The 26737-nt window shown below is 38.5% G+C and overlaps 2 protein-coding genes across 4 annotated transcripts; both read right to left on the bottom strand.

Annotated features, from left to right (window-relative positions):
* Window positions 1-1631: 1631 nt before the first annotated feature.
* On the bottom strand, window positions 1632-5628 carry LOC108675728 (4-galactosyl-N-acetylglucosaminide 3-alpha-L-fucosyltransferase FUT6). Of its 2 annotated transcripts, XM_047881495.1 has the most exons (4): window positions 4755-5628; window positions 3937-4445; window positions 3359-3501; window positions 1632-1981 (listed from the first exon to the last, which is right to left on the bottom strand). In XM_047881495.1, the coding sequence occupies exons 1-4, from the start codon at window positions 4984-4986 to the stop codon at window positions 1765-1767; spliced, it is 1101 nt and encodes a 366-aa protein (XP_047737451.1). In that variant the 5' UTR covers window positions 4987-5628; the 3' UTR covers window positions 1632-1764. The 2 variants fall into 2 exon arrangements, with proteins under 2 accessions (XP_047737451.1, XP_047737450.1); XM_047881494.1 differs by having other exon boundaries at window positions 3937-5628.
* A 9038-nt stretch (window positions 5629-14666) lies between these two features.
* On the bottom strand, window positions 14667-21114 carry LOC108675731 (spindle assembly abnormal protein 6 homolog). 2 transcript variants are annotated; one of them, XM_047881492.1, is made up of 8 exons: window positions 20934-21114; window positions 19187-19338; window positions 18514-18609; window positions 17098-17189; window positions 16799-16875; window positions 15925-16172; window positions 15599-15852; window positions 14667-15173 (listed from the first exon to the last, which is right to left on the bottom strand). In XM_047881492.1, exons 2-8 carry the CDS (start codon window positions 19328-19330, stop codon window positions 15113-15115), a joined length of 972 nt encoding a protein of 323 aa, XP_047737448.1. In that variant the 5' UTR covers window positions 19331-19338; window positions 20934-21114; the 3' UTR covers window positions 14667-15112. The 2 variants fall into 2 exon arrangements, with proteins under 2 accessions (XP_047737448.1, XP_018019246.1); XM_018163757.2 differs by having other exon boundaries at window positions 15599-16172.
* Window positions 21115-26737: the final 5623 nt, after the last annotated feature.

Below are 26737 nucleotides of genomic sequence, written 5' to 3'. Positions count from 1 at the left end.
TCCTAAAAAAACACAAAAGGCCAGTGTCGCCGATGTTACACATGCAGAATGAATTTTTTTATAAAAAATAAAAAAATTATTTTTAAACAATTCTATCTTATATATATAGCAATTTTTAAATTATTTATTCTGTCAATTGATTCATGCATTATCTTCGACTTCACGCAAGTGTGCAAATTTTCAGATCAGAAGAGAAGAAAGAGAAGTGTTGTAATAAATAACATTCATAAGATAATCTCAAGCGCTATCCAATGTTGGTGCGATGAAATCAAAACATTGATTGATCAATAAATTGATTAATGATCATGGCTCATTAATCAATTGATCATTAATCAATCAATTTAATGATCCTTGATCAATAAATTGATTGATCATTAATCAATAAATTTAATGATCATTGATCATTAATCAATTGATCATTAATCAATCAATTTAATGATCATTGATCATTAATCAATTGATCATTAATCAATCAATTTAATGATCATTGATCATTGAAGGTGATGTTCCGATCACGGCCATCAAAGCACACGGGAGTGTAGGAACGGTAGGCATCAATTCCATTGGATATTACGACGCAATAAGATTATTAATACGTGAAACACTATAACCTAAATTCTCCATCGGCTCTGGTCACCGAAACCAAGTATATAACGACCTGACCAATTATATATAACAGAACGAGTAAACATGCCAGCATGTCCTGCCATCATCGAATCATTAAACGCGTTGACTCCGATTGCTTCATCTTGTATTATTATTTTATTTTCCTAAGCATTCTACTACCGGAATAATATGTATAGTGTGATAATAAATCCGAACTAGTACGGTAAAATCTATTGAAAAAAGTGCCGAAATAATTGAATTGGGACATGATTATGATTATTGTATGTAATGATTAATGTATGTATGTAATGATTGATTAATGATTAATGTACCACTACGTCCTGGAGAAATACACTTCGTGGTACGCGTATATGTACCACTTCGGAGTCAACGTGTTAACCGTTATCGGCACCGACAGTCCAAATTCTAACGATGACCAGACTATCAATTAAATGGTGGTCTCATCTTCCTGTTCGGCTCGTGGTTCACGTGATAAACATTCTTGCGACGAGTGTAGTCTGTGTCATGTGACGCGACTGTACGTCTTGGTGTCAAATCTAAGAAGGAACCGGGCATGGGATGCAGTTTTACAAAACATTTAATATATACATTGACGCACGGTTTATATATTATTATTTCGAATTATACCCAATGGAATATATAAAAAATGTCAATAAAATATGTTCGAAAATGATTGCTCGTAAACATATGTATAAAATATTAATGCCTCAAAGTAAGGAAGCAATTCATGACTAGATTAATGAAAGTTGATTGCCTCGTTTTCTATCTTCATGTATTTTTCATGTAAAGTGCTGCTACCGGCTGCTCGCTATACCAGCAAGCGCCCATCATTCTAGTTAAAAACGACTAAGCACGAAAGAGATTACTCTCAATGTTTGATTTTAATTGCTTTTCTGCACATCGTTACAGTGCTCGTTGCTGTCGAAGAATGGCTCCAATGATTATTTAATCTCTTTTCTTCACAGCGTAACAGTGCTCGCTGCTGTCGGAGAATGGCTTCAATGATTATTTAATCTCTTTTCTTTACAGCGTAACAGTGCTCGCTGCTGTCGGAGAATGGCTTCAATGATTATTTAATCTCTTTTCTTTACAGCGTAACAGTGCTCGTTGCTGTCGAAGAATGGCTTCAATGATTATTTAATCTCTTTTCTTCACAGCGTAACAGTGCTCGTTGCTGTCGAAGAAATGCTCCAAGTCTGCTCGCTGGTCGGTCTTGTTGTTGTAGTTGAGAGCCTCGCAAAGTCTGCACATGTGGTACACGGGAGACTGGAAGAACCCGTGTTCGTTGAGTACCCGGTACCGTCTCCTCCAGTAGTGGTACTTCTGGTACTCGGCAGGATGGTCTAAGAGGTACCTGAAATGAAAACACAAAGTGTAGCAACCATCGGATATGAGGGGTGAAGCGAAAGTCAAACAGGAATACGTCCTAACAAGATGTCAGACAGTTTTATACCAACTAACGATGGTATGACGGAGGGGTTTTATTGCGTGTTTGGTTCAGCATTAAAACGCGTCGTTTTTATATTGAAATGCATTGCTGAACTTGGCGAGCCACTAATATACCGATTGCGCACTGGCATGGCCCTGCGAATGCAAAACCAACAACCTCGCTGAAGCTCACCTTCGCTCAAAGAAAAAACTCCACAGCTGGCCTCTCATTATTAATTCAAGATGAGTTTTAGCATTGGAAACTAATTATAGAGAAGCAAATACAGTTATCGTCAGGCCGAGAGTTAAATTTTTTCTAACTAGCACGTTGCAAAAAAATCAAAATATTTAGAGACTCAATAACAATGTTATTGTTGAGCAGTATTTTGAAATAATTGTTCCCCCATAGTTATATTGCTTATCAACAGACGGGCGTTCTCCGCTTTTCAATTCTACGCCTAGTATATTTATCTCTAATCACACACAAAGAACACACCGAACGGAGTACCCCAAGGATCAGTCCTCTCACAAACACTTTTCAACCTTTACATGCATGACATTCCAGCCCCACCAGACAACATTCACATTTCGTCTTACGCAGACGATACACACGCATCTAACCCGGAACGCACTCTCGAATCCACAAATCAACAATACCATTGTTGATTGGTAGATTCCATTTTTTTCCAGTCGAAATTTTAACCCAATATTGAAAATTTAACAAATTCCGTAAGAAAAGACTGTGCAGCTCTCTAAAATACTACTTTCTTGTTAGATTTTCGGCGAATCATGAAAATGTCTTAGTCATGTCTATAACTTAAACATTATAATGTATTTTTATATCTTTCCTTCACCTTGTTTCCAACTAAACTGATAGATTTGACTAGAAAATAATCTGTAACGTCTGATAATAACTGCAGATGCGTTTTATTACTGAATAAATGTAGGTAAGCTTTTTCATGGTTAATTCGTACGATTTGTCTTAAAAGCAGTCGTAATACATTTGATGGTAAACTAAACTAACTCTACACTCTGCTTATGGAGATAAACGGATCAATTTAAGTTAGCGGTTCAACGTAATATCCTGAAGCGAGCCTTCATCAAATCCTGTGCTGGTATCAGGACAGTCTTGCATTTAGGCCATAAGTTCACGACTAACGACTGTCATCCTGAAAAAAAACGCTAAGCACGACTTCAGATGGAGCTGTCCGTGTAAATCGTTCAATATTTACAAATGAAAAGTATTATAACTAAATATAACTTTCACATGAGGAAGAATAACTTTAACTAAAAATTCACTCACTGTAGGTGTTGTGCCAGATGTTCGGGGCCTTTGAAGTCATCGACGTGAATAAAAGAGTTCGGGGGCAGCAGCTTCTGATAATTGTGTTTAGGCGCCCCCATCACCACAGGTACAGCAGACTTGTTCAATGCGTTCCACCACACCTGCCCTCAATTAAAACATCAATTAACTCTTTGAGCCATTCATGTAGTAAACCATTAGATCGCAACGTTGAGTTCAACCTGAATGGGGAAACAAATCGATGAAACGAAACAGATGTGGGCAAAAGATCATAAAAAGAAAGCCTGCAAAATAACATTGAACACTCAATGTACAGTGCGGAATTTTCTTTGTCGTGTCATATCGTGTACTGCCGTGCCACATTTCACACCCACTGAAATGAGTGAGACATTGTCCAAAAAGCTACGCATCCTTTGCCTATGTGTGGGTCATCCTGGCCTATTTTGACCATGCAAGTGTGCCATTCAGTGCTGAAAAAACGTGACACTATTTGTTCAACATGTCCCATTCATTGCTTTGAGTGATGCATTAAGTCAAGATATACCAGTAGAATCACTTAAAATTTCAAAAAAACTCACCTTCTCTGTAACGTAGTCGTCGCAGTTTGAGTTTTCGAACGCCAAGTAGAACTTATAGTCGTCCAACTTGTCGCAGTTTGTGTAAAAATGTCCCTCGCATTTGAGCGGCCCGCACCCGCCGTACACGTCAATCTCGATATGTTTCTGCAATTCGGTCAAGTACGTGTACCGTTCGTTGCTGCCTCCGCAATTAGAGCCCATCAAGGATATATTTTTCTGCTTCAATTTATAATAATCATCGATTGTATATATGTACTCATCTTTAGGCAGGGGAACAGTTCGTCCGTATGGTGTTGGCACACTTGAGTCCATTCGGTAGGTCATCGACCAGTTGAAAAACCCGTTGAAATGGCTGAGGTTGCGGTCACTCGACACCATCATTACGTGGTAGGGACTTTCGTCAGCCAACCACGCCCAGAGCTGTCCAGGGGTTCTTGGTACGTCAACTGGGGGACCCGGGATAAGGTGCATGTGGAACAGCACGATGTCGGCCGCCATGATGTCACCATCTGGTGATGTTACTTTGCAGTTATTCACAGAACAATCTTCAAATGGATCAAATTTTTTAGAAGAGCCTACTTTGAAAAATCGTTCATCAAGTTCACCGGAAAATTCTTTATGATTCCAGATATGGATCGTGAAATTTCTATCTTGTTTAGTGCCAATGTTTTCGTTCAAGAACATGCGCCGACCGAGTACTGACAAACGACTGATCTCCGCTGGAGTAAGGTTCCTCCAGTTGTAGTCAGGGTCATTTTTTTCTGTGTCAGCATCCACATCCAATTTTGTTATAGGATTAATCTTGAGTTCAGGCTTACCTAGATCATCGATCTCCCTGGTCTCATTTTCGGCATCATCGGGAGCTTTCTCCAGGTACAGTAAATTAGGTTCTGATCTATACCTAAATGTTGGATAATCTCCAGCCACTAAAAACACGAGCCAAATGAGAAGTGCAGCCGCCCCTATTAGAGCAACGAGATGCTTGCCGCTATATGGACGCCGCAGAAGTCCAAATACTGACTCTTTCGTCTTGCGAAGCATCACGTACATCGTGGCGGAAGACGTCCATAAGCGTACCAAATTGAGCTTGTTTCTAGTACAGTGGGTTTCTACGTGGGTGCGGCAAATTTTAACGCAATGGCGTTGTTATAGAAAATACAGTAAAATTTAAATGTACTTTAAATTGATTTTCCTACATTTTCCAAATAATTCTACATTTTCCAAAACCATTTTAGTGCTTGAATTCATCGTCTGAGATTCGTCAAGAACTATAAAATCTAGGTTTAATTCTTTCTCATTTACTTTTACAATATTGAACACCTGAGAACACCAGTCCTTCCTTCAGGCATCTAGGAATTTGTCACTCAAAAATATTCTTTGAAAGAAAAATCGTTTATTTTTCACGAGTTAATCAGTGATTTCCATGTCAACTAACACTTGAAATTAGACGCAGGTATCGAAGATAAGGCCTCACAATTTGAATTCCCGGCTATTTTCAATATTCTGCACTATTTCATACCAGCATTTGAGTAGCTGCATATCAATATTCAAACCTAAAAAATAACACTGGAAATCATTCGTTTTTTAGTTGATGCGAACACAACACAATTCTTTACACAACCATCCCCGGTAACAGCTGAATGCTTAGTGGCTGAATAGGTTTAAGATGAGTAAGCTTAACGGCAGATGCGAGGCCACCACTGAGCCGTACACCCAGGACCATCTGGGCCCCATGTTGACAGTGTATTAAAGCGCATCCGCTGGGGACTTGAAAACCGAACTTTAGACCTGCAAGCAAATCTTGGTGAACAACGAGAATGTAAATCAAACAATCGGCACTGATATTCCATATTAATAACGCTTCCCCGAAACTGAACTGAAAAAAATCAGTATAGAACGGCCGCATTACGACCATTTACTACCTAAACCAGAAGAGGGCAGCTATAAGGCAGATAAACATGTCCTCCATTCAATCGTGCCGGATAACCACAGGAGCACCATAATAACTGACCTAATCTAACTCTTGTTATCCTAAAAAAACTAGGAGGTCAAGGATTCTATTCACGAAAAATAATCCTTGTAAAAAATTGGGACCACTACAAGAAACAAATGTTCTTTACAAATTTTCACAACAATGATTTGAGCCGTCGATGTAGCGGGACAAATTAATTAATTACAACTACTACACTCATAATTCATCAAGTTTTTTTGGGCCCCACTATATACGAAGGATGGCAAACAGTTATTAACAATATTGTAAAAGGCACAAAATATTTCTTATTACTCGATATATTGCATGAAGTAACCTTACATGGAGTTGAGGATAAATTCGTAAAAATGAACCCAAATAATAACCGTCCAAGAAAGATAAGGTTTCGAACTGCAGGTAAGGCACAGACGTCAGTCCAGTTTTGCAAAACATTATACATTTACATAAGATAGTATTAGATGGCAGAATAAGCTTGATTAAGCACGGGTGGTTAATGACCAGAGAATTCACTGATTTAGATTTTCAGGGCCGAACAGTCGAACAATATTCTTCAGAAGACGTTGGCTGATCAAAATGCAGGTTCAAAGATGTAATTTTAATTTATTAACGACGTCTCAAATGTAACAACAATCATTTTCAAGTTATAGAAAGAATTGAATACTGAAATTTTGGCGGAAATAATTATATAATTAATTATAAGCCAGAGGCAACAGAATTACCGTAAAAGCACCGTGCAGGCACCGAAATTTGTCTAGGTAATGTGGTTGGTAGCTCACGTCAGTATATTCAATAATTGGCGAGACGCGCACTGTTTGCTTACTGTAGTCCCATAGATGGAAAAAATTCAGGATTTGGGAGTCACTCAGACTTATGTATAGCAAAAAGTACAAATTTCCTCTCTTTAGCTGCAATTAGGTCACCGCAACAGCGTGTCACGAATACAATACGTGTATCTTTTGAACAAAACTGAAGACTACCTTACAACACTTATATTCCGAAATGGCACAAAACTATCGAAGTGACTGGTTCCACGAGATAAGATATACAGCCGAAATGATTAAATTAGAGATTGAGCAATGCATTTAAAAACAGCGCTGGATACATTTAGTAAACATGGCATCGGGCAGATACGCCAATTTAAATGTTCGATGAGTTTTGACGATACATAATAAAAACTGCAGCCAGCTTCCTGAAGTCGAAAAAACTTAGTCGACTTAGATGAGAACTCCATGTAGTCTAGTTAATGGAGTGGTATATTTCTGGTACGAAATCAATGGGAAATATACCAGTATACCAGAAAGCTGTGTGACCCTTAAAAAACACTGACAGGTTGATATAACTCAAAGAATAATAAACATAGCGGTTAGAAATTCAAACTTTAGAGTTAGAGAAGGTCAGGTTAAGTTCGGTCAAGTTCCTTTATGTTCTAATATCAAAAAAAGAACCTGGCCGTCTAGGCCCAACCCTAGATTGTAAAAGCATAGAAATGAAACTTATTTAAAACATCAGTCGAAAGTGCGTTTAAAAATAAATTAACCTCGCTTATCATGAGGAGGGAATTTTGTATGAACCTCACGAGACCCATGTGCAACCGTTTCAATTGAGGAAGGAACCAAACCCCAGCAACACTCTCAGAGTCCACGTTGCCAGGCTCGACGGTGCCCCGAGATCCTCTTGCCAGCGTCGAGAGATCGGCCGGGTAGGCGAGACCCAGGGCCGAGCACAGCGCCGCGGTGGTGAACAACACGACTGTGCGCATCTGCAAGATGAAGCTGCTATTTGTAACTTTTTAATGCATGGGAATATTTCTATAGAGTGGGAAGGATACAGCACGTACTTCCTTCTTCAGCACGCACATTATTTTAGCGCGGGTTCCCACTATGATGTTCCGCTGCTGCGTATTCTGACACCAGTGTCCCAACGCAATATGTTACGCAGTTTCGATAAAACACGTATAACTAGAAATTTCGTTGGTAAAGCTTTTCCTTTAGAATATTTGTGTTCACACGAAAGGTTGACTTTTAAATGCTGGTGCCACACTAAAGCTGGTACCACTCATCTGTACGAGATTATGCTGCTCATGGAGCTTGACGACCAACCTGCATTCTTGGAGCGATAGGCAGCGTCCCTGAGACTGGACACTTTGGGGAGACACTTTGACTTCGATTCGCTCAGTGAAGATTTCAGAAGTCAATTTACTGAACCGATTAACTTGGTTCATTTCTGTGAGATGCAGAAGCACCCCGCGGTTTCCTCGCGGGAGACGCCCGGGGATGTGGAGAATGTCAAGCTCAGTTTTTACAAATAATTGGTCAAGTCGAAATTAACAGAGACTAACTACACATACACAGACGTCATATGGATGTCAGTCTATTTGCCGATCTAGATGCTGAAGCACTTAAGTTTCTTCGCGAAAATTCCGTCATTCCCTCAGAAGTCGAGTTGAATCCCTTTCAACGAAGGTGAGCCAATATGGTTGGCCCCGAAATAATTTTATCGATGGTACTGAAAGTACACAGGACACTGTCTGGGAGAGGATGTAAGCACTTTGAGTTTCATCACAAGTCCGTCCAGGAAATGTTCGCTGCCAATTACATCGTACATCGCCTAATAGTCTGCGCTGAGTTCCTCAACTGCATTCTGGCAGTCACATCCGAGTATATGGGGGATATAGAAAGGTAAGCATTCAAGGTAAAATTGAAGAAAAATTAATTCCCGTCATAAATAACGAAATACTCAATTATTATCACGCAATACTCGAGATCAACACCCGAGGTAAAATAAAACTATCTGTCCACACGTGATCTGTTAGATATTCGATCGTTATGTTGAATTTACCATTGCAGTGAACAACATCGATTGTGTACTGCCCAAACAACACTCACAAGCATAAATGTCAAGCAGGTATAAACGCCTGCTAGGTAGTTACATGATGAGAAATGAAATTTGTTTCACCTTCTATTAAATGCACTGTGAATTCAAATTAATTCGTGGTATATTTCAAGTAAGTTGGTTCCACTCGTGTTCTGTGTTAAGTAAAATTAAACGATTTCTGACTAACGAATTTCCTTAATCTGTTATCGAGGTTGATCGCAGGAAAACTATTTATTTTACTAGCCCTACCTAGGTAGCCAATCTGAAACAATGTCCCGATGACTGGAAATATAACTTCTTAAATATCGTACTCGTATTTTCAGAATGTTAATTTGCTCGTTTTGCTGGTGAATAATTTTGCAATTGGTTCCTTCTTCACACAAAAAGGACGTCTCTGCCCGGATGCGGTCGTCTGGGGTGTATGAATACAGTTGTGTGCGCTGTGCATCAGTGTACGTCGGAATGACGCCACGTAACATCTACATATGGGTTTCTGAGCATTACGACGTGACGGTGTCTGAGAGCGATTTCAAGATACTCGGTGGCACCTCTGATGGTTTGTATATAAGAATTTTAAAATCACTGCACTTTTTTGAACGAAAACCTTGTCTCTTAAATGAGTATTGTTCTCAACAACCTTGAAATTATAAGTCGATAGGTTTTTATGTTCCGCTGCTGATTTTTCGGCACCTGTAACGAAGGAGCAGAAGTTACGGAAGCCGGTCGACTGACCCAGGTTCTGCATGGCGACCAGGAACGTTCTGTCGCTGACGGTAGATAGACGTGTAGATAGAACGACGAGACCCGCTAAAATCGCAGTCGTCTCCTATAGACGGCAGATCCGACACACTGTGCAGACATTCCGTGAGATAAGGAAGTACCAAACCGTGAAGGCATCTGAACGTCAGAACAGCGACTTTGAACTGCGCGAGCTGCTGCATGCGCAGCCAGTGAAGATTGCGCAATACCGGCGTCACGCACTCGTGGTAGAATTTCGCTTATTGCACACGATTTGCGCAGCAGCGTTCATTACGGATTGCAGTTTATTTAGTGCCGTGGTCGGAAGTCCATAGAGTGTGGCATTACCATAGTCTAATTTGGTCAGAACGAGAGCCACCATGGGGTCTCGAAGACCGGCCTCAAGAGACAACGGCTGACGTTGCTTACTCGTCGCAGAGCGCCAAAATAAGCGATGTTGACTTTGGCAATGACACTATTCATCGCAATTTCCGATGCCAGCAGAATGCCTAGGTTAACAACCGAAGACGAAGGAATGGCGAACTCGTTGCCCACGCGAATAGGGTTTAGGGTTGGCCGGAAGTTGATGCTGGCACCGAGCAGTCGCAAACCAAATAAAGTCGGTTTTTGACGCATTAAGCTGGAGACGGTTGAAGTGCATCAAGTTGAGACGGCGCACATGCGGACAGACATCCGATCCTGCAACGCTGCAGCCTCAGCCGGTGCACACTGCACAGCCATAAATTTTGGTGTCGTCGGCGAACATATGTGGATTAAAACTATGTGAATCAATTATGTCCCACACGTCGACAGTATATAACAGTCAGGAAGATGATCGGGCCGAGGACTGATCCCTGTGATACGTCGCAGGTGACCAACGATGGTGTACAAGAAGAGTTCTCGCGGCGAACGCATTGGAATCTGTTGCCTAGATATGACTCGAGCCTATGCAGCACTGTGTCGCGCAGGCCGAATGATACGTCAAGTAGATGCTGTTAAGTAGCGTGGTCAACCGTGCCAAATGCGGCCGACAGTTTGAGTAAAGGCGGGGCGGCAGTCCAAAGTCAAAGTCAGAAGTTCCAACGTTTGTTTGTCGATTTGTACACAACACGTGCAGCACATCATGACTCCCAGCGATGGTTTTTTTTCACCCAGGTCTGTTTTTTTACCTCTCCTGGGTTTACGTCTCGGATAAATTGACGGCCGGACTCGCGGCCGGTCTCACAGCCAATTTCCAAATTCAATGATCAAGGAATATCTCTCTACTAATGAACTTATCTCAATGAAACTTGGTTCACGTATTCATTAGGACATAACGGTAATGTTTAGCTCAAGAATTTTTTTTTGAATTTTGCCTTCATTTGCTTTTGCCATAGTTATTTGGCAATACGGACCGAAATTAGCAGTGATCAAGGAATTTCTTCCAAAGTATTGAACAGATTCGAACGAAATTTTGTATTTACAGTCCTAACTACCGAACGGTAATGTTAGCTCATAGAAATTTATTCGATTGTGCCTTTGTTCGCGAGTTTATTTTTCATTCCATCTTCATTCGTGATTTAAACCGCAATGCGTGCTGGAATTCGCAGTAATCAAGAAATTTCTTCCAAAACTACTGAATAGATTTGAAAGAAACTTAGTATATAAATAACTAACCTCAGCAACGGTCATGTTTAGGTAACTACAATTTTTTCGTTTTGCCTTCGTTTGCGAGTTATTCGGCTATACGTATACGGATAAACGTAAACGGCTCTTGGTTAAACCGGCCGGTGTAAAAGCCGGTCGTTCCTCCTATATCTGTATAACTCGCGAACGAAAGCAAAATAGGAAAGTCGTCACGAGCTAAACATCAACATCACCGTTGGGAGGTAGGTATTTATATACAAAGTTTCGTTGAAACCTGTTCAGTAGTTTAGAAGAAATTTCTTGATCGCCGCGAATTTAAGCGACAAATTATCCGGCGATCCGGGCCGAATATAAGGAAGTGTGAAATCAAGAATGACGGTGAAATAAAAAAACTCGCAAACGGAGGTAAAATCGAAATTTTTTTAAAAGCTAAAAAATCACCGATTGGTAGTTAGGAATGTATATTCAAAATTTCGTTCAAATCTGTTCAGTAGTTTGGAAGAAATTCGTTGACCACTGCGAATTCTGGCGTTCATCGCAATATAACTCATGAATGAAGGTGAAATTTAAAAATTTTTACGAGCTAAAAATAACCGTTAGGTTCTGATGAATAAATGTTCCAAGTTTTATTGAGCTGCGTTCATTGGTTTGGGAGATATTACTTGATAATTGAATTTGGATATCGGTCGTGCGACCGGCCACGAGGCAGGCCGTAAATTTGCCCGAGACGTCCTTCTAGTGCTGAAACAGTTAAAACAGCCTATAAACATATTGGTTCACTAAATGGGGTTCTATTGGTGAAATACAAATTGTGTTTAACCTTTATCTTTTAAAATTGCAGCGTATTAAATTTAAAGAAAGAGGCGTATGTTTTTATAGTGTCTGTGGGGGGGGGGGGGCCTAGAAATTCCCTAGGGAGCCAAAGGGGGCGCCAGCCTGAAAAAGTTTGGGAACCACTGGNTTTATATACGGAGAACATGTAACGACATTGGAGAACGTTTTTATATACGGAGAACATGTAACGACATTGGAGAACGTTTTTATATACGGAGAACATGTAACGACATTGGAGAACGTTTTTATATACGGAGAACATGTAACGACATTGGAGAACGTTTTTATATACGGAGAACATGTAACGACATTGGAGAACGTTTTTATATACGGAGAACATGTAACGACATTGGAGAACGTTTTTATATACGGAGAACATGTAACGACATTGGAGAACGTTTTTATATACGGAGAACATGTAACGACATTGGAGAACGTTTTTATATACGGAGAACATGTAACGACATTGGAGAATGTTTTTATATACGGAGAACATGTAACGACATTGGAGAATGTTTTTATATACGGAGAACATGTAACGACATTGGAGATCGTCTTAAAAAGGAAAGCCGATGAGGTTTCAGTTCTAGTCTGCCCTCAACCAGCCTTGCATAGCTGAGTGGAAGGCAGTTACAGTATATGTTGCTGCTACGACGTCGGCACTCAGGGAGTCCTATATTCTGATGATGATTAAACTAAATAATCCAGTAGGATTAATTAGTTTAATCAGCGTGCTAAATGCTAAGATTTAGCATGCCGTTCTCGCACAATTTTGTCAATTGTGAATATATAAAGATCTTAAAAAGAAAGTCTATAATCGATTATTCAGTTTCGAAGAATTGTCTGCTCAGTGTTTTCCTTTTCTGCGAGTATCTTGAATTATCGATCACAGAACTTCGTTTTTAACGAACACTGTTATCATGTTAACATAAGACGAGATACTAAATTCAATCTCATATTTCGCTCGAAATTTTTACACACAACCGTCTTAAGCAGATAAAAAGTTACTGTGCAAGTTATGTATGTATTCACTGGTTATGTGTCGGCTGCCTGGAACATAAGCCAGTTCACGGTAAACTTCTCATTTTTAGTTCAACGGCGATTAGACAGACGCTTCAAATGATTTTTTTTATTTTCCTAATTCTGGACTGTCGATGGTTCTCAGAGCTCAATGATTTCAAATAATAAAGATATTTACACAGACAAAAATGTTTGCCTTTGTTTGCAGTAATCAAAAAAGATGCAAGCATGCAATACATAACAATTATCGTGGCAACGAAAATTCAGGAATGCTCCATCGCGTGGAAATAATATATTTTAAATTTTCGGAGAAAATTTCAAGTAATTTAAGACATTCCTCGACAATTTCATGTTGATATAGCCTAAACGCTAATATCGACGAAACGCGAGTCAGGAGTCTCAGGTGCGTGACAGATATTTGTTTTTATTTGTTGTTAGTCACCGACAGCCGACACGAACTCCATGGAAATCCCAATCCTCCCTAAAAAAATGATCGTGTTACAGAAGATGAGGAACCATATATAATTACCGACTACATAGCTTATGTTTTCACACCGAAACACCACGCCACGTTCCCAAAGTGGCAGAGCGACGACTGAACAACACTCAATACGACGAAGGCAACTTCGCTACTACATAACGAGCTTCATAGTTAGGCTGGGAGCGCAGCCGTGCACCACCAATTTGGTGCACCAATAAGCCCTGAAAAGAACGCCTTGGATATCTCCGGACATCCACCAATAAGCCGTGGACTACTCGGCTTTGTCTTCCTCCGGCCTCGCATAGAACCTTCCGTGCACCACCAGGCCGCGGATCGAATATGACTTCCAGGCATCGTTAAATTACGTAATTTTACGTTCACCGCATCTGAGGTTAGGTTTCAGATAGCATAGTTCTGTTCCAAAGTTTTTCGTCCTTCGACAAGTGGCCGTTCAACCAAGGGCTGGTTCGACCCACGGCCTAGATACGGACGGCTTGAAGTGTTGAAGGCTACGTTCCGGAAGGCAGAAATCATGATGGTCCATTACATCCAGGGCAGTGGTGGTCTTCGGCAGGCGACCCGTTAGGCTTATGTTGGGTACGAAAAGTACGCCGCTGTCCTAATCATTTAAGCAGTTCTTAATTATCGGTAAATTTTTTAGGGTAAGCAAATTTGTAAATATTTTATTGTCAGTTAATACGTATATTTGGAGCAATGAAACGGTGAGGAAGAGTAATGACAAAAGACTAGTTGGCAGGCGCTCAGTTCCGATCGCAACAACATTGCCTGTAACCTCTCCTGGTTGGCCGGCCTCCTACACAACGCAAATCGATCCACCAAAAGAAACTAAACAAATCGATCTCTACTTTTATTTCGTGCTGGTCGTTATGAGAATCTCTCATTAAACGTTAAAAAATTATATTATGCCAAATATTCTATGTGCAACATGATGCACAATATGAGGAACTGGAAATCTGGTTAAGGAAAAATATTACTTTGGGTCTAATACTGCCAAGTGAGACAAGAAATAACTTTAAATATTCTATACTTGCCACTGCACGAAATTGAATTTTAAATGTAATTTTCGTCACATTTTTAACACGTGACAAACTTCGAGAAAATTGGGAGCTGGGAATGTTACGACACAATTAAACGAGAATGTTTTAATAAAACTCTTTATTAGGCAATACAAAACCATGGCTTACACACTAAAACTATGCGCCTTCCAAACGAAATGAACAGCTTGTCTTCACATTAGCTTCACTTCACACTTCACTTGTCTGAAACTGAAAACTTCACTTGTCTGAAAATACTGAAACTGTCACACTGAAAACTTCACTTCACTTGTCTTCAACAGCTTCACTTCACATTAAAAACATAACTCCGTTTACAAGAAAATAAATCAATTTGGTGGATGGCAGACACTGAAAATCCGGAAAATATAATTCCACGCTTTCAGTCAAAAGTTTTCAGACGATGAAAAAATAATAATAAACTACTTCGAAAGAATGAATAAGATCGTTGTTGATGTTGAAGATCGTTGATGCTGAATGTTGAAGTACGTTCGTATTGATGTTGAAGTACTTCGGCTTCGGAAAACATCTTCGTCAGGGTTAGTCCTGAATCTTCTGAATCTCTTCTTTAAGGTAATTCACCGCATCGAGAAACTGAGAACTGCAACAAAAAAATATCACGGAAGACGTTAATCACAATTATTTAAACAAACAGCATGGCAAGATTCAAACTTTGTTGGTCAAGTCAGCTGAATTATCTAATTGTTAAATAATTACGTGTTTGCACACAGAAAAGCGTAGGTCCATTTACCGTTGCAGCAAATATCAAAGGTACTCAATATAGCCGAGGTTCAACTAATGTACCCACAAGCTGGATACCTCGTATATGCTTGGTCGCGATATATACTAGCATATACTCGGTATACACGTGATGGAAGAGGGATAAACCCACATGGCGTATACTAAATAAAGTAAAAGCAGGAACACAAGCTAAGAACTCATTCGCGCTCCAGCAGTTTCAGGCAGTAAAATTTAGTAAAAAACGTAGATTCAACCTAAGATGCCTCGCAGGCTGCAGTAATTTACCTGGGCTCGCCTCCATGCTTGATGGAGTCAAGCAAGGCAAACTTGGCTGTGATGCGGTCAAACATGGCGAACAAGGAGTCAAGTCTGTTGACATCCTGCATATTGGGGTCTAGCGAGGTGATGACATCCTGCTTTGCTGAGTGAAGCGTGGTGATGACATCCTGCATTGCGGAGTTGATGACCATGGAGAAAACCTCGTCAAACGCCTGCTTGAGAAGGTCAACCGTAGCGTTGACGACGGGCTTGAGGGAGTCCGTAGCGTTGACGTCCTGCTTGCAGGAGTCAAGATCAGCCCTTAGGGCGTTAATTCCCTCCTTCCTGGAGTCAAGCTTAGCCATAATGTTGTTTATGTCCTGCTTGTGGGCGTCAAGCCTAGCCTGCAAGGCGCTAATGGTCTGCATGTTGCTGGAGTGAAGCAAATCACGCAGGGGCAGCAGTTGGTCGCGACTCGAGCTACCCACTTGACCAAGCGATGGCGGCAGCTTGGTGGCGGTGGCGGCTGGTACCACCGCCATCTCCAGATGGCATAGCCGCCGGAAGCTGTTGTGCTCCACCATCTGCATCATCACGCCACCTGCCGGCATCACCACACCACCGGCATCACCACACCACCGGCATCACCACACCACCGGCATCACCACACCACCGGCATCACCACACCACCGGCATCACCACAAGCTTCAACTTTATATCATTTCCTAATTTTTTATTTTCATGTCAAAATATATATCAATAAATATTAAAGCAACATTTCATATATATTTTATTTAGAAATGTTGTTCACAAACTAAAAGTTTATAAATGCTAATAATAATTATTTCAAGTTTAGAAACGTCAATAATAATTATTTTCAATTTATAAATGCCAATTTAATAAATTAATTAATAAATTTGATTTAAATTTTAATAATTTTATTAAATTAATTTGTTCAATAATAATTATTTAAAGTTCATAAATGCCAATTTAAATAATTCATCAATTTCAATTCATTTTTATCTAGATTTCATTAAATTTATCTATTTAATTAACTTTACTTAAAGTTCATAAGTACCTACCAATAACTTATAAATGTTTATTAAACTTATAAACTTATTGACATTTATAAGTTAATAAATGTCAATAATACTTATTTAAAGTTTATAAATGCTAATAATAATTATTTGGAATTTATAAAATATTAATATTCAACACTGCACCCACCAGGCTGCGGGGGGTGCCCCGCTGTCTCCCCCAGCAGCCCCGGCACCGCCCCACACCCACTCAGCACTAAACCCATCCTGCGGGAGAATGCCTATATATTCTAATATTCTATTCCATTATCAAAATAATTAAATATTCACATGTGCAAACAAAAATCTATTCAATTATCAAAACAATTAAATATTCATATTCAATAATTATAATAATAATAATTATAATTTGATATTTATTTTAGTATCCCCAACATATTGTACATGTAATTTCCTAACAAAAATCTATTCAAGCACTCAAAGAACTACCTGGGTTGCAGTTGTCCATGTTGCTGCTGCTGACACGACTGCAGCAGTTGGATGAGATGCTGCTGGAATGACTGGAAATCAACAAGCAGGCCCTGCACGACAATCATCGTTACCATTGTAACCATCATAACTATTATATCAACAAGCAGGCCCTGCACGACAATCATCGTTACCATTGTAACAATCATAACTATTATATCAACAAGCAGGCCCTGCATGATAATCATCGTTACCATTGTAACCATCATAACTATTATTACATCAGTGCTCTCAAGAAAATATAGACAAGGTAATGTGATGATCAAGATGAAATAGAGCTCAGATATTTTAACACCTTTGATGTAGCACCTCAATTTAAAAGTGTATGCTATATCAGTTTTGCAGAATTTGTTCCTTCAAGCAGGTTTAGCATTGTTAATGAATTAAAAATGTCCATCTGTACCCAATTTTCTATTTACTGATGCTAAGAAGAAATGTTCAATATATTCAATATATCTCTAGGTGTATAAAAAATATTTTTAGCAATGTTTTGGACCAAAAAATCTCTTTGATGTTGATGCTGTGGAATTTCATGTCTATTTCAATATGGTTTCTATTTCTATTATGCATGCCACATTTCATTTCCATTTCACACATCATTTCTATTTCAAATGTAGCCAAGTTATTTGCATATAATATTGCTGATAAACATTGTTTGCATCAATAATCAATAATAATAAATAATAATAAATATCATTTTCGGAAATATTACAATGATTGTTACCATTGTAACCATCATAACTATTATTACATCAGTGCTCTTAAGAAAATATAGCCAAGGTCTTTATAAATATCATTTTTGGAAATGCATTACAATGATTGCTGGGGATGGCAAAGTCAGTTTTCTCCCATCTTTTCTTCAGTGTTTATACTCTAATTATAATTTAAGTTAGTAGGTATTATTAATAATGTTTAGCTCATGGTAAATATTTGTTTATATTTTTGTGCAGGTTGTTTCTTTTAATGAGAACATGAGAAGTCGAGAGAAAATATTTCTTATAGTTGCATTTTTGTGATTAACACGCATTAAATATTCATTAGATTTGAAGCTAAATTGAAATAAAATACATACTACAAATTAAAATATATTTTTCACATATGTGAAAAATATCACCTGCCCTACAGGCCAACACAAAGCCAAGATTAACAAAATCTACAGATTGAATAAAATAAAAAGCCAAAATGTACAGAGATTGTATAGAATGTGAAGCTAAAATATCAGCGATTGCATATACAGAAATTGCATAGAATACAAAACCAAAATATACAGAGATTCTATAGAATACCTACTAAGCCAAAATATACAGATATTGTATAGAATACAAAGCAAAAATATACAAAACATATAGAGATTGTATAGAATTCAAACTATACAACCTGGGCTGCCTTGAGGCTTGGGTAGTCTGCAGCGGAGACGCAGGACGTGAGCAGCACCTGCGGGTCGTCTGCGTCCGTGATCCACACACACAGAGTCTGCGGCAACACAGAACACATACAGAAATATTAGTGGGTCAAGTTGTCCCAATAGTGATACATGTTTTTACCTGCACAAAAGTTATTCTATTAACTATTAATTGTTTTATTCCAATCAACCACTAATTAATTTAATATAAAATGATGTAAAGTGCATCAAAATGATATTAAAATTCCTATGTGGAAGTGAATATTCCTGAATAATTTAAATATATTTAAATTCAAGTAAATTTAAATATATTTAAGATGTGGCATTTGATATTTTTAGCACACTTAATATTACTTTAATATTTTTAGCAATTTTTTACAGTTAATCAGGTGAGAACTATTCAAAATAACTATGATATCAAATTTAAATTTAAAAATTAAGTAATGTATTCTATAGATTTGTATTAAAGTCAATTTGAATTTGAAAAAAAGTTTTATTACATATACGGCAGGATGATGAGGGGAATGAGGGTGATGGTGAGGCTGAGGATGACATGATAATAGTGAACAGTGCACCTGAGGCAGGTTAGGCTAGATGGTGAAGGTGATGGTGAGGCTGAGGATGACATAATAATAGTGAACAGTGCACCTGAGGCAAGTTAGGCTTGATGTTAAGAGTGATAGTGAACGTCAGTTTCCTGTTCTGCGCCACTGAGGCGCCCGCATCAACCTGCCCTGGCAGGAGCTGCACCTCGAGGTCAAGGCAACATAGCTCGGTGACGGAGCTTGCCATTTCTATTTCTGTATAAAAATGCATTTCATAATTTTTTACAATGAATTTCAATAATTTTCTACAAATAAACAATAATAAATAACAATTTTCTATAAATATGCATGAATGAACATCTGCATAGCGGCAGAGACTTTTTTGTTTTTTTTTTGTCCTATTGATATAGGTATAGGACATAAAATGGATATATAAATGCATAGTCACAAATAGATAACTAATAGAATCTTGAAGTAGATCAGGAATTCCAATTGTTTTTCAATTGTTAACACAAATGCATGATCAAGCTGCTGCAAGATTTCAAAATTATTGAAAATATGTCAGTTAGGCACTATCAAGTCTTCAGAATATCTATATAGAAATATTGCAATCTCATGCTAACTGCTAAGTGATACTTAGAGAAAAAATTTTTTAAAAGATATTTTTTTGCCAAACAATTTGGCTGAATCCACAGTTATTCCATCCATGAATCAGACAAAAAAAAACATGAATTTGTCCAACTCGGAAAATTACTATGCCATTTTCTGTCTTTTTCAGTAAGAAAGGAGAAAAAATATAACTCAGTACTCATGGCAGTGAGTGACAGTGAGCGCATTTTCTCGTGCATAAATCAGTTTTCATTGCAATTAGTACGTACAGTGCATTAGAGCTAGAGATGTTGTATTTCTGATACAGGCATGCCGCTTCTTAAAATTGACAAAAACGTGAAGTCACGGACGGACAGATGGACAGACAGACAGACGGACATGGTGAGCACAATAGTGCATTTTTTCTATAAAGAGAAAATGCACCAAAAATGCTGGTTTTCACCTGCAATTTTCAAAAATCACCTGTAAAACTATATTTTTTAGAAAATTTTACAGATAAAAAACATGGTTTTAATCCAGAATTTTAGGTAAAAACAATTTAACCTACAAATCATCAATATCAGGTAATTTTTAAAAAATCAACCTTGGAAAATATATGCAATTTTCCTATTTTTCACATAAGAAATAGGAACATAGTCATAGAATCGGGTTAAATTATCCTTCATCACAGGCATTTTGGTCTCATTCACAAGCATGAAGCAGCTGCTGAGTAATGGCCTAACAGGCCTATTTCAGGGAATTCCAGCCTGGAATTTGCATCATTGCATTTGCATCACTGCATCAGCAGTTTATTTCATAATTTTTTATTTACTTTTACTCAACTTTTATTTTTGATTTTCATGATTGAAAATAGCCTAGGTAAGAAACATGGGAAATTTAAATGAAATTATTAATTATTGGATTGAAACAATATTATGGCTTTAGAGCCTACAATTCATATTATATAGCCCATTTTTTTAATTCTCTGGCACAGCATTGCCAGATGATTGCCATTACTATTCATTAGATTGATGCACAAAACGATTTGAATTTTTTTTTCACTTGGCTATAAATTTATTATCCAAGTCATTCCGTTACATATTATTTTATTGGAGGCCACCAACCTGATTTAGGCTTAGCTAATTAGCTTATTAGTAATATGCTAACTTCAGGAGCATAAACTATATTTCATTATTTGTGTAGGGTCGAAAAATTCAGGAAATTCTCGTCCAACTCTCTTGACTAGGTGGTATATCACTTACCTATCACTTTATCAGTATATAGGTAGTAGAACTGTAGAGAGTTAGGCTACGTCGTATCACTTGTATGCGAATTTGCACCTTGCCGATTCAATTCATGACATTCGTGTTTAAACCAGCGCGGCACTGCGGCGTTAGGCATCGACTCCGTTTTCCTTTAGAACTGAAAACAGTGGACTTGATGTCTTATTACTTAAGGATTGTATTTATTTAAAAACTTAAAACTTTCTTTACCATTAGAAACTGAACACAACATTTTAATCAATAGAATTTATCAGCGGACTGAAATACGGACAAGAAATGAATAGTGAACCGATGAATGAATAGTGAACCGATGAATGAATAGTGAACCGATGTGAATGAATAGTGAACCGCCAAGTTAATTTCTGAGCTGCGCTCGCGACTCGTGCCATATATTAAAAAAGCTTAAATGACTACAAGCTTTAAAGTTAATGAGAAATAGATATAATGTATTTAAAAGTTAATGAGAAATATCAAAATAGGTAGATGCTGAGATCACTAGAGTGACTAGAATCGAGCTTATAACACGGCCACCGATGAAGACACGGAAATACTGACAGATTTAATCATTTGCTTCTGAACTATGGATATAAAAATATAGCCAAGCGTAAAGTTCATGAATTTCAAAAAAAAGTTTACTGATATTTTGCAAAAAATTTGAATATCCACACAGGAATTAATATCTTCCATTAAATATATTTGTGAATTGCTTATAAATTATAAACAACATTAATAGAAAACTTTCGAATTAATTTTAAAATTAAAAACTGTTAATAAAACTGGTGAATTTTATACATTAGATGAAATACATATACGTCACAGTTCTAAAGTAAATTTTGCTTCAAAGAAGGTTATAGACTTCTTCATTATTTTGACTGCATTGGAGACGAAAACAGACTAGACGAAGCTATGCAGGAGCATATGTTCAGTCTTAAAATGCCTAGCAAATTACGGAGCAGGCAATAAGTCCCGCAGCTATCTCAATCAATCGTCAGTTATGGAAAGATCGGGTTCCAAAGGCCGGATCCCTTGTGAATCAAGTCACGAAAAGTTCAAGAATCGGCAACAGGCCATGGGCCTATGTCTTCAACGCCGACACTTCTATTCTGGAGTAATTGGAGTAACAACTACGACATTGAGCAGCCGTTTATCCTGCCACCTGAGACAAGTTCGCAACCAGACCAGGGCCTATACTTTCAAAAAAAGTTAAGAGATCGTAAGTCCATCAGCCAATCACTGACGGCCACGTAAGCAAAATCCACCAATCATAGACAAGAAAATAGAGCGTAAGTACTTACGTTCACTTAGCGAGTTATGAAAGTTTGGCCCCAGGCCTCTAAGCATCACAGTCGAGCAACTTCATCTTTAGGCTTGTAGTCAGAATGCAGCAAAGTCTGAGAGCGAGGTTTTCGCGACCATCGTGTGAAATTCTTGATTTGCACGAAGCTCGGCCAGTCGCTACCCTCGAGCTTGCACTCTTTGTAATATGATATCCTATTGTCAGCCAATTTCTTGCGGCAACTGGTCGCTTTCAGGTGGCCGAGGAATGGCCAGCGGTCGGCTATAACTAATTGGACTAGGCCGACCACTGGCCACGTATTATTCCTCGCCCTTCATCGAGTTCGCCTTCACCACGCCGCCCGTCGTGAACTGACGGTTCAGTAATTTACGACGTCTCTTTCCCCTCATGTATTCCACAACGCCTGTATTTGAGCAGTTAGTATGCGGTATTTCCCCTCCGCGTATCAGCAGGCTCGATCACAACTACTTTTTGGTAGAAAATATCTACAACAAGGAGGCTGATCATGGAATGCCGAGTATACCATTCAATGGAGAATTAAAGTTACAACCCGTTTACATCTCGAAAAAAGTGAAAAAGTCGCAGACTTGGTGAACAATAATATTCAAAGTTTCTTTAAAATTCCTTTCATTATAACATTTTTAAAACAAATTTTACATATTTTTTGTTCCTGGCCACCGTTTATAAATAAATAACTGGGTAAACATGGAAAAATCCATATCGCCATCTCATTTAAGAGTGCAGTAAAGTTCAGCCTAATTTGTGAAGAAACTCGTAGGGAAGAGCCGAGCCTGTTCGAGGCCTTGCGGTTCTCTATCAGAGCCTTAAGATCCGCGATGAAATCAATAAGCCCCGTGACACTCTCGACAACGTCCTCGTGACACTCGATCTCAACGAGACTGTTACTTGCACTGTGTTGGAGGAACCCACCAGCATAGTCATCCTGCGGTGGCCCGACATAATCCGACCGACGATAGCTGTAGCTCTACGGATTGGACTCCATCTATCCATCTCATAACTACCTGATTTTCTAAGCTTTGAGATTGTTTTGGAATTATTTTCACGGTTCCAAATTTTCTTGCTGTATCCTATTTACTTGTATCATGTACTTATTTCCATCAAAATTTCTGTATTCAATGCTTCCTGTAACTTGAAAATGAATGTTGTTGATACATTCGAAACGTCGTTATTACTCCCTTGAACCTGCATTTTGATCAACTAATGTCATCTGAAGAATATTGTTCGCCCTGAAAATGTAAATTGGCGAATTCTCTGGCCATTAACCACCCGTGTTGAAACAAGCTTATTCTGCCTTCTGATTCTAAGTTCCAAAGTAATAGCTAAGTAGTTATATGATTAGTAGCTGCCACCTTGACGAAATCCACCAGGATTTCCACAAATAGTTGCGGGTTTCGAGCCCGCAACTCAAACCCCAGCTCATGATGGCAAGGTACGCAATTGAATAATATTTATGAATTTGCCTAAGTGAATTCCCAGAGTTTAAATCAGTCTTTGTAAAAGAAGGATGAAAGACGCCTCGGAAGCGTGAGCGTTTGAATTTCGCGAAAGGCGACTATGATAAACTCCGTGAAGCAGTGAATGCAGTGAATATTTCGAACTGTATTAAGAACAAGAATGTGGCTGAGTCATGGTCATTTCTCAAGGACACGGTTATGTCTGCAGTTGATGCATGTGTACCTAAAATTAAGCTTGGTGGAGCCAAAAAAACTCGGTGGATGAACAGTACAGTTTTAGATAAGCTGAAAACAAAGAAGGAAGAATACCAGCGTTATTTACAGACTCGTAGCGATGCTGACTTTAACCTATACGCAAGAGCTCGAAATCAAGCTAAAGAAAGCTGTCGCACCGCAGTAAAAATCCATCGAAAAAAGTATTGCTAAAAATGCAAAAAAGAACCCGAAAGCCTTCTTTTTGTACGCTAGCTGACGTGCAAGATGATGGACGGTATTTCTGATTTGAAAGTATCTCAGCGAAAGATATCCTCTGATGAGGGCAAAGCTACCGTACTTAATTAATCATTTTTTCAGTAGCGTATTCACTGAAGTGGACTTGAACAGTATTACAGCAATTGAGGAGCGCCCAGTCGGCTCTAAGTTAACAAGTTTTGAAATACAAGAAGAATAGGTTCTCAAGCGCCTTATCGCCCACATGACAAGAGTCATGTGGACCAGACGGCTTCGAACCCAGGTTACTCAAAGAGTTAGCAACTGTCCTAGCCGGCCCTTTGAAGTCATTTTTTCGAAAAACTTTGAACGAAGGGATCTTGCCGGCTGACTGGAAAGAAGCTCAAGTGACACCATTATTAAAAAAAGTGACAAAAGCTGCCCGGGAAACGATCGCCCTGCCAGTTTGACAAGTGTCGTTTTCAAAGTAATGTAATCTGTTGTGAGGGATCGTTTGATAGATCATTTGACTGCTAATAATCTCCTATCAGACTGTTAACATGGCTATATTGCCGGGAGATCCTGCACCACTAACCTCTTGTCTACTCTGAACGAATGGACCCGCCTGTTGGACGAAAGGGAGCCAGTAGATGCAGTGTACCTCGATTTTGCCAAGGCATTTGACAGTGTCCCACATCAGCGGCTGTTGCGTAAATTGAAGTCTTTGGGAATTGAGAGTAATGTACTCAAATGGATCAGAGATTTTCTAGTAGGGAGGCGACAACGTGTCATTATTGATGGGTCCGTATCAGACTGGGCTTAATAAGTGCGCAGCGGCGTGCCACAAGGAAGCGTTCTCGGGCCTATTCTATTCGTTGCGTTTATAAACGATCTGCAAGAAGCTGGGTCTAGCATTTGCTCGATGTATGCTGACGACACAAAAATTAATAATACAGTGAAGAATACGTCACAAAAAGTACAGTTGCAAGGTGATCTTGACAGGCTGGTTGACTGGGCTGATAAGTGGCAGCTGCGTTTTAACGCTGACAAATGTAAAGTTATCCGCTTTGGCAAGAATAATGAACAGCAAGATTACAGTATGAGAAGACACGGTTGCAACGACAGAGTGATGATGTCAAAGTCGACAATGGAAAAAGATTTATGAGTTATTATCGACGATGAGTTTAAATTTTCTAAGGACATTGAAGGTCAAGTTAATAAAGCCAATAAACGACTTGGACTTATCAGACGCTCTTTCGAGTTCCTAGATGCAGAAGCGATAAAGCAGTTGTTTGTTTCTGTCGTGCGCCCGAACCTAGAGTTTGGAAACGTCGTGTGGTCACCGAAACTTGGAAAGGACAAAAATTTAATAGAGATTGTTCAAAGACGTGCAACAAGGATAATTCCGGGCCTGTAAGGCAAGTTCTACGAGGAAAGATTAAAGATTACGAAGATTCCAAGCCTCAGTTATCGACGTCTGCGTGGGGAACTCATTGAAGCATACAAGTATACTCATGGCTTATACAAGATCCCAGAAGGATTACTAGAATTTAAAACAAGAACCAACACCAGGGACCACGGCTATAAACTAAAAAAACTGCGTTGTAACACATCCATGCGACAACATTTCTTCTCGCTTCGAGTCACCGACATGTAGAACAGCCTCCCTGATAGCATCGTTGACGCTCCGAGTATTAACGCCTTCAAGAACAGACTGACGAAGCTATGCAGGAGCATATGTTCAGTCATAAAATGCCTAGCAAATTACGAACCAGGTAATAAGTCCAGCAGCTATCTCAATCAATCGTCAGTTATGGATAGATCGGGTTCCAAAGGCCGGATCCCTTGTGAATCAAGTCACGAAAAATTCAAGAATCGGCAACAGGCCATGGGCCTATTTCTTCAGTGCCGACACTTCTATTCTATTCTATTTTATAACTGACGATTGATTGAGAAGCTGCTGGCTAAAAAATAAAATTATGAAGATAATCATGTTGCCATAAGAAATTTTACAAAGAATTAAAATAATTAACCTTTTGAAATTTATATTGATTGAAAATATTTAATATTAATATATATTAAATATTAATAATAATATATTTATTGATATATTATTATTATTTATTATTTTATTGATATATTATATTATTTATTTATATTAATAAATAAATATATATTATTTATTAATAATATATTTAGTGATTGTAAATATTAATATAAGTAAAAGCTGGAATTTTCCGAACATTCTTCGGAAAAGTCAACGAGAAATTGCAGAAAACGTCTTCGCAATTGGATTGCATTGAACCGAAACATGTTAATGATAACAAAATATTCGACATGATTGGATTCATAATAAAAAATTAGTCAAGATGATTTAATTTATCATCATTTAATACAACATGATAATTATAATTCAAAATGATATAATTCAATATAATGATTACTTCATTTCGACATGATGTAATTCAACATGATTAATGTAATTCAACACGATCTTTACATTTCAACATGATTGTTATAATTCGACATGGCATGAATCATAAAATTATTACAATGCAACATGATATAATTCAGCATAATTA

The sequence above is a fragment of the Hyalella azteca genome, unplaced genomic scaffold (assembly GCF_000764305.2).
Source record: "Hyalella azteca isolate HAZT.00-mixed unplaced genomic scaffold, Hazt_2.0.2 contig8077, whole genome shotgun sequence".
NCBI classification, from domain to species: domain Eukaryota; kingdom Metazoa; phylum Arthropoda; class Malacostraca; order Amphipoda; family Hyalellidae; genus Hyalella; species Hyalella azteca.
The sequence above is the reverse complement of the archived record's forward strand: the minus strand, read 5'-3'. Positions and strand labels throughout refer to the sequence as shown.